Here is a 9,259-nt window from a genome sequence, read left to right as displayed (position 1 = left end):
GAGGTGTGCACAATTCTTTCCTTGTGGTAGATAAGATGGTTCCTTGGGACGTTTTTTCTTGACCATTGTAGTAAAAATACCCATCGTCCCTTCCGCTGATGGTTTAGACCTTTTTCTCCCTCTCATTTAAACACCTCTGTGGCTTTTCTATTTAAGCCTAATCTGAATGGTCTCTGATGGGATGTTGATCCTATGATAGCCATGCTTTCCTGGGTAGTTGTATGTAAAGTGGATATTTATGTGTTTTTCAAATTAAACACACAGGTTTAGGATACATGCATATGTGCACAGACACACAGGTACAGGGTACACGTGTAATCAATTTATTTAATCATTCAGAAATCCTGTGACACCAAACAGGACCTGAATGGTGATGGACAGAGAAATCCTGTAACACCAAACAGGACCTGAACGGTGACGGACAGAGACGAGATGGGAAAGGCAAACATGTGTATGAATAGAGAAAATGATGTGAAGCAGAAAGAAGGAACATACTCTTCATGCTGTTGATCCTGATTGCATGGGGAAGACCGTGTTCCTGGTTCTCAGTGATGCAGCTACAGGTGCATAAAACAGGAGAGGAGGTTGAGTTGAGTGGACTGTATGAGCCTCAGGAAGTACAACATCAAGGGTTCAGGGGACGTTTAGTTGACCCAGTGCACCAGTCCCACAGGGAACATCATATTCTCCATCCCCACGATATGGGGGGGACCCACTGGAATGTTTTCAGGGATGTGTGTGTGATGGGACTTTTCATAATCAGGATCCCTTCCAACACTTTGATGATTTCAGAATGAATGTTCATGGGGATGGCACATCAAACATGATTTTACAGGATCTTTGATGGAGTTACACTCTGGTCTTCTGATTGCAAAAGCTCTCTGGCCTCAGGACATTATATTCAGCATGAAAGCTAATATTTCTGTTTGACCTTTCTTTTGCCCCTTTCTCCCAACAGCAGTGACAAATGGCATGTGTTAGCCTAGAGCACAGTCGTAATTTGAGGCTCGTATTACTTTAAAGGTTTAACAATCACACTTTAAGGAAATCACGTTCTGCCGGAAAATACACATTGAACGCTTGTGTCATTGGCATGGTAGGAGGGCCTCTGAGGTGGCTGTTGCAATTATGCAGAACTAAACACGGGATGAGCGGGAATAGTGCACATGGAGTGGTGACGCATTCGGACAACCCTCAAGTCAGAACTGACTGGAAAACTCATTATTTTTCCTGTCATCCCCACCAGCATCTGGCTTTCCTGCTTCTCTCTGAATGGCTGTCACTGGCGTGATTCTTGTGAAATAAGGCTTTATCCCCCAAACTGCTTTTTAGCATTACATTCACCTCAACTGGTTTGCAGTCTCGGGGTAAAAAAAATAACCTCATGTAACATAAAAAAGCTCTCTAGTGACATAATTACCGAGTTGACATAGTGGCACTGGTAACACGTCATTCTTACTTACAGTGTTCAGGACGGGTTGGTGCCCCTCTCATTTTTAGGACACTTCTCTGAGGAAAGACAAATACAAAACATGAATAAAGGAGCAACCCATCATGGCCATTTCCCAATATTTGTAAGGATTTCTTCTTTTAAATAATGGATTTTATGAAAGATAATTCATGGAAGAGAAAATGTAAATGAATCAGTTTTTTTTTTTCCAATAGCATATTTTCAGATGAGGTGAGAGATATGTTCAGGAAAAAAAAAAAAAATATATATATATATATATATAGAGAGAGAGAGAGAGAGAGAGAGAGAGAGAGATAGTCACATTACCAGTTTTGCTCATATCTATAAGATTTTCTTCAGGAATATTGTTTCGTCTCATTAACTCCCTGAACTTTGCAAAGTCGTTGTCATCAGGGTGAAGTCTTTTGCCTGAAAATCACCGTGCATAAAGCAGAAATTGCCCATTAGAACCCCTAAGAATTTCTGAATGCAGGATGAGGAGAATGCATGGGGAAATCAAGTCTTTAACTCAGTCTCCAACAGTTGCCACTGACTTTTTCCCAGTGTCAGCTGCCTGACCTAAGTGGGTAGGAGCCGTTCACTGCTGTCCCTGTGTAACCCATGCAGTGCCCAACATGAGCAGCGGGACTCCAGGAAAACAGCAGGAAATCCATGAATTGGGGACCTAATCCATCAAGTATATCCAGCCTACCTCATCTCTGCCTACACCTCAGACTCTGGCTCTGACATGCACCCATGGTCTGGGACCAAAGAAAATGCAAGTGCGGTTCTCACCTTCCCAACCATAGCCCTGTCACACAGTAATGGGAGACAGCTTCCTTTTTTATGAAAACCAGAGTTTTCAAATGCCTTTTTCCAACTTGAAACCTAGTATCTCAGAGCTGAAGCACCCCTCTCAAGCCCCTGGGGGTGGAAATCGTTGATGTTCACAGTAGTGCATTGAAAGGATTAAACAGGATGAAGGCTTTTTGTTGTTTTTAAGTTTCTGCTCTGAGGCTGAAGAGTCTATTTGAAAAATTGTCATAAAATGAAGGAATTGGGGTCAACCCGAACATAGCCGTGGCTTGAAATGAGTTGACTTGTTAGCAAATAATTTCTAATCAAACTAATTTTTTTTTTTTTTTTTGCACAAATGGGGATTGTTCTTAAATGTCTTATGATCTGGTACCTCCAACCTCTACTGATTTCCTCACTGAGAATGCTGACGGTGGAAATATTACCTGCCCAATATGATTGTCAGGATGATATACGTACCAAGCAATGCAAACACTTGTGTGGTGTGTCCTGCTCTGTCCACGTTGGCAGTACGTATTATGAGAGAACCGAGGCTGTCATACCCAATATGGAAAATATTTCCATTCGTATCTGTGAGACAAAAAATATATATGTAAAATGTATATAAACTGTAGCCTTGCCTTAGTGAATATTGGAGATAGGGGATAATTTAGGGGCGTGTGTCTGGACACATTTCCAATGATTAGTGGAACTAGAATTCAGGCAGACAAGAGTGGAAATATTACGCAGCCATGACCATCGTCAGGAAGATATACGTACCAGGCAATACAAACCCTTTTGTGGTGTTTCTTTTGCTGTTCGCGTTGATTGTGATAGAAGTTGAGGTATCAGAAAAAAGACTGAAAATATTTTGATTCATATCTGTGAGTGAGACAAAAAATATATATGTAAAATGTATATAAACTGTAGCCTTGCTTAGTGAATGTACTGGAGATTGGCTCTACCGTGGCCTAATTAGCACATTGGTAACACCATGCTCACATTGGTCCCTCCGACGATGCAGCGAATGTTAACATTGCGTATGACATGCAGACAAGGCCCGTAAGGAACTTTTCCTTATTGCCCCATTTTTCCGAAATTAAACATTTCCCCCCTTCCTCACTTACTAAAGTGTTTTCTGAAATATGTGTTCCAGTGGAGCCAACGTTTTTTGAACAACACGACTCGTTGTCATATGGCATATTATCAATACAAGTTTAAAATCTCTTTCTATTTGCCTTATCCCGGCATTGGAGATGATTTCTCTTTAAGACCAAAATTCAGTTGCCCTTTAAAACCCTGCATGACTGTGTGCTGAGTGCCTATCCTACACTGGGCGATATTCTGAGTCATTAGCGTCCACCCCTTTAATCTAGGTGTACTACCCAACAAATTTCTGGCTGCCATGAACATGTGCATTTTTATTAATACGGTTTTACTTGTGACGATACACACGTTCAGATCCCGCCTGCAGGGGTACCTTCCACTCTGGCTCTGCCCATCCACCCTGGCACGTATACAAGAAAAAGAATAAGCATTGACCAACTTAGCGTCATCACCATACCTCCTAATATCCGTTCTCTCTTCTGCTCTCAACGTACACAATGCCTTACTGGAACCACTCATCAGGATTTTATTTGAAACTCTGCCACTTTGTGTTTCCCATTCAAATAGCCTTAGTCAGCCCCAGCCAGAGACCAAGTGGCAGCTGAAACAACTTCAGAGTTGCATGGACCTAAATCTTGCACAGGCCTGCTCTTAGGTCCATGAGTCTTGGGTTGTATTGGAACAATTTAAATAAGAGTTTATCCATCTCTTCAGATTCTTAGTAACCAAATGTTTTAATGATAATGTTATAAAGAAGGGCTTCGCTTGGATGGCTCAGTCAGTTGAGCATCTAACTTCCGCTCAGGTCATGATCTCACGGCTCATGAGTTCAAGCCCCACGTCAGGCTCTGTGTTGACAGCTCAGAGCCTGCAGCCTGCTTCGAATTTTATGTCTCCCTCTCTCTGTGTCCCTCCCCTGCTTGTCCTCGGCTCTCTCTCTCTCTCTCTCTCTGTCTCTCTCTCTCAAAGATAAATAAATATTAAAAAAATTTTTTTTTTCAACGTTTATTTATTTTTGGGACAGAGAGAGACAGAGCATGAACGGGGGAGGAGCAGAGAGAGAGGGAGACACAGAATCGGAAACAGGCTCCAGGCTCTGAGCCATCAGCCCAGAGCCCGACGCGGGGCTCGAACTCACGGACCGCGAGATCGTGACCTGGCTGAAGTCGGACGTTTAACCGACTGCGCCACCCAGGCGCCCCTAAAAAATTTTTTTAAATGAAGGGCTTTGCAGGAAATCTCACTAAGTAGGTTTATAGAGGTAGTGCAGGTTATGGAAGCAGTGAAGTTAAATCTGTCTTCTGAGCCTCCGGGGTGGTTTCAAGGCCACTGCTGGTATTCTGCTTGTCAGTGTGACACCTCACTTTCTCCAGAGCAGAGCTGGGTAGGTTCCAATTCCTAGTTCCCAAAGAGCTGTTACAGTAAGTGCAGCTCATTCTCCCTTCTCAAGTTGTCCAAATCTCAGTTAGAAGGGGTTACCAAAAGGGAGAAAATTCAAGAAAAGATGATAGAGGACGTTGATGGCTCAGGCAAAGGAAAAAATAATGTAAAGCTAAGAAGAGTGAGAACATAACTTAAAAAATCTACCGGGAACATAAGTTACTGAGGAATATGCATAGGGTCGAAGGCCAGGCATATAATTCACTTTGTTTGCATATATATTTTACTTTTTGCAAAGCCATTGTGCTGTTTCTTACCTTAGATGAGGGGTGTAACCACAGACTTACACATCACAAATTTAATCAGATATTTAGCCATTAGGCCATTTAAAATTTGCAGTGTTGTTTAGGGTAATTAGGAAGAGTTTAGAATCTAAGTGTTAGCCGACATCCCCATTGCTTTTAACAGAAGCTGAGGTTACGAACAAATGTGCCTGGTGATTAAAATCACTCCACTTTCCTTGGATTGTAGGTTAATCTCCCAAGAATGGAATGCAGTAAGACGTTTTAAGATGATGTTTAAAAAAGTATTCTCATAAAGCAAAATGAGATTCATATGTAAACCGAGGATAAACCTATTATATGTAGTTCCTAAGGCCATTTAAATTATCTTGAAACATTCTCATATACTCAAGAACTTTATGAAATAAACATCCTGAGCCCTTATGAATGATTTAATAATACTCAAAATTGGAAGGGGCCACCAATGTCCTATGACTTAACTGTGCACGACAAGATAAAGTGCTTGGATAGATAATTTAGGGGAGTGTGCCTGGTCACATTTCCAGTGATTAGTTGAACTAGAATTCAGGCAGACAAGAGTTCCAGAAAGAAGCGGAGACTAAGATTTTGACCTTAATATCTCAGTAAAATACTTGTACTTACAACCAATATTGATAAACTTGTCACGCCCAATGGTTCCCACGGCAGACTTTTCTGTGCACCGTCCGTTCGCCCTTAAAAACAAAATGTCTTCGAGTGAGTCGATGAAAACAAACTTTGAACCACAATTAACATTCTCTTTGTCTCAATCGCACAAGAATCTGAATGAGGCATCATTTCAGTGCCTGTAAACAACGTGCCATTTGAAAGAGAAGAAGTAGGTTTTCCACCATCAAAGGTCACCTGCCAAAAATGTCTTTGTCCACACGTGGAATCAGGTAGTTCTAAAGAGTGACTATCAAACAAGTCCTATTTAAAGGCAATTAAACATGAAGAAATCTGAATTGTGAGAAAAGAAGGCAAAGAGAACATTCCCTTGCCTTAAGGATTTTCTGGAAACAGAGAAGGAGAGCCGTCAAGACGGTCCTTGGCGGTTCTCACAACGCGGGCAAAGATGTCTTACATAATATAATAGACAAAAAGCACCCCCTAGGAAAGGAGGAAAAAATGATGGGCTTAATTTAATCAGAACCATAGACTCGTATAAAAACACTACTCAGAAAATTAGACATCAAGTCACATATGTGTGCACACGCACAAACATACATCCATACACACACGAGCAAATGCATAAATACACATGATGCGTGTATGTGCTAGATGGAAACTACATGTGTATTACAAACACTTATATACGTGTCACATATATAACAAGAGAGTTTGTGTATTCCTGTGTGTGTATATGATAAAAAATGCATATTTGGAAAAACAGGAAGAATGAATACGGCAGAAATCGTAAAAGAGGAAGTAAACCAACTAAAATGGGGCAAATGGTTGAACGGACCCGTCACGAAAGAATGGTGTAGGAAACCGTGCTCAGGTCGATGACTCATCAGAGACACGCAGGTTAAAACCACAGTGAGCTGGTACCTCACATTCACGGGACTGCCTAAAATCAAAAGATGTCAATACCGAGGTTCAGGAAGAATGTGCTGCCGCTAAGTATCGGATACGTTACTGGCAAGAATGCAAAAGGCACCGGCACTTAGAAAACAGCTTGACCCTTTCTGTGGTTAAATATGCTCGTGTGCCATGATGCAGCAGTTCTGGGCTACCGGAGAAGAGTTGCAAATGAATATGTGTCGGCACAGACATTAGTGCAGAGCAGTTCGTATCCAAGGTGTTCAAGACAACCACAAAGTGGAAACGTTACCCAGGAAGTGGGAAACGTACATATTGGTACATACACGAGGAACTTTGATTGGCAATGACACGAGTGACTGTTTGCATACGGAGACACGTGGATATACGTTCCAAACCTCATGCAGAGTGAAGACAGCAGAATGAGATGCATCGTGTTTGATTTCAGCGTGTGAAGTTTAATGCGTGTGAAGTTCTGGAAGAGGGAAGGAAAACACGGCATGTCAGGTGTTGCCTGTAGCTACCTGGGGTGAGGGAAATGTATGCATCTTTGGGTGCAGTAGATGTACACATAGGTCCAAATTCACTGAATTATGCCTTCACATGGATACCTACCACTACACGTGCCTTGCGTTTCAGTGAACCTGATTGCAGGGTGGGCGTCCAAAGGGAAAGTCTACTAAACACAGACGGACACAGAAATTTGAAAACTGAGAGAAAAAGACCCTAGGGTACTCTTTAAAAAGTTAATGAAAACTGACAGGTATATCTATTGGAATCAGATGTGCGTGTAATTTGATAATATGTGTATAATCGATTATATATATTATATAGAACATATAACCAACTACATATTTTGTATACAATCAATTATATAATTATATAACATTGCGTATCTTTTACATATATGTATGTATATACATACATACATTAGATACATACATACATAATTAGATAACGTTACATGTATATTACCTACGATGTATGTATATATGCAATGTCATATAATTATTGTATATAACATATAATCAACTATATATTTTATATAGTTATATAATCAATTATATAATTATATAGCATTACATATCTATTACATATATGTATCTATACTCACACAATTATGTAAGGTTACATGTATATTGCATATAATGTATGTATATATGCAGTATTGTATGATTATTGTATCTAACATATAACCAATTACATATTTTATATACGATCAATTATATAATTAATTATATAATTGTATTACATTACATATCTATTATATCTATGTACATAATTGCATAAATATAGAACATCACATGTGTATTACCTACGATGTATGTATATATGCAATGTCATATAATTATTGTATATAACATATAATCAACTATATATTTTACATACAGTTATATAATCAATTATATAATTATATAACATTACATATCTATTACATATATGTATCTATATAAGCACGCAATTATATAAGGTTACATGTATGTTACGTATAATGTATGTATATATGCAGTGTTATATGATTATTGCATATAACATATAACCAACTATATATTTTATATACAATCAATTATATTATTAATTATATATTGTATTACATTACATATCTGTTACATCTATGTACATAATTACATAATTATATAACATTACACATATATTACATATAATGTATGTATATATGCGATGTTATATAATTATTGTATATAATATACTGCAGTTTTATCCATTACTGACTTCGTAGAGCCTTCGAGTGTTATTTATGGAATGCTCACTATATTGCAGGCGTATACATATATTATTGTTATCATATATTATTCCATATTATAATTGTATAAGATTTCATATTATATATATAACATGTTATATAATTTAATACACAATTATATTTATATATGTATAAACCACTCTCTCCAGACATAGCCCTTTCTTTTCCTTCATGTCAGTCTCTTTTTATTTCTCATTCTTCAAAGTATGTGCCTGTGTGTATGTGTGTGTGAGCAGTGGAGACTGAAAGATTCTTGCATTCTACCTATAGCTTTAGAAATGAGGTCTTCCGAAACAGACTTCATTCGGTTTCTTATAATCCCCTGTCACCCCCCCTTGCAAGGTTTCTCATTTCTTTATACTGGGAACTTTTGGAACTATCATAAGCTATCATCAGTTCCCCCGAGCAGATCCATCGGCACTCAGAAAGATAGAAATTAGCATTATACTTCCCACCTGCGATGTAAATAGATGTTTTAATCTTACAGGCCAGGATCTGTTGGCATGATTTGATGCTTTCAGATGCCCTATCTTCCTTTGATTTCAGTGATACCTCCTGCTTCATTTTGTTATCGTAGGAGTCGTCTACTGGAAGTCAAATGTTGGTGTGGAAATCATTGTTATTTCCAGGTGAATTCATCAGCATGTGCGATTGCTGGTGTTTTCAATTTAGCAATACAGTTCAACTATGTGATCATTTGTCATTTTCTGGTGCCCTCTTTCCACCGCATCTTTACTCTTAGTAAAGAATTTCATGCATGATATTATTACTTTATAGATCTGTATCTGGCTCTGGTTCGCACAATGGAGGTAAAAAAGTGTCTTCATCGTCTGTTACTCTTGAGTTCTTAATAAAATGCCTGCAGGAAAGTGAGCATTTTGTAAATAATATTTGAAGCAGCAA

At 38.9% G+C, this 9,259-nt stretch overlaps 1 protein-coding gene across 3 annotated transcripts; it reads right to left on the bottom strand.

Annotated features, from left to right (window-relative positions):
- Window positions 1-300: 300 nt before the first annotated feature.
- LOC121023550 (odorant-binding protein-like) lies at window positions 301-9,253 on the bottom strand. 3 transcript variants are annotated; one of them, XM_040465506.1, is made up of 7 exons: window positions 8,842-9,253; window positions 5,677-5,747; window positions 3,026-3,127; window positions 2,726-2,836; window positions 1,778-1,879; window positions 1,464-1,509; window positions 301-557 (listed from the first exon to the last, which is right to left on the bottom strand). In XM_040465506.1, the coding sequence occupies exons 1-6, from the start codon at window positions 8,859-8,861 to the stop codon at window positions 1,469-1,471; spliced, it is 447 nt and encodes a 148-aa protein (XP_040321440.1). In that variant the 5' UTR covers window positions 8,862-9,253; the 3' UTR covers window positions 301-557; window positions 1,464-1,468. The 3 variants fall into 3 exon arrangements, with proteins under 3 accessions (XP_040321440.1, XP_040321438.1, XP_040321439.1); XM_040465504.1 differs by lacking the exon at window positions 8,842-9,253 and adding an exon at window positions 6,921-7,385; XM_040465505.1 differs by lacking the exon at window positions 8,842-9,253 and adding an exon at window positions 6,993-7,381.
- Between the last annotated feature and the right edge of the window lie 6 nt (window positions 9,254-9,259).

Source organism: Herpailurus yagouaroundi, unplaced genomic scaffold (genome assembly GCF_014898765.1).
Source record: "Herpailurus yagouaroundi ecotype Mexico unplaced genomic scaffold, PumYag 563, whole genome shotgun sequence".
NCBI classification, from domain to species: Eukaryota; Metazoa; Chordata; class Mammalia; order Carnivora; family Felidae; genus Herpailurus; species Herpailurus yagouaroundi.
This window is presented reverse-complemented; position numbering and strand designations above follow the sequence as displayed.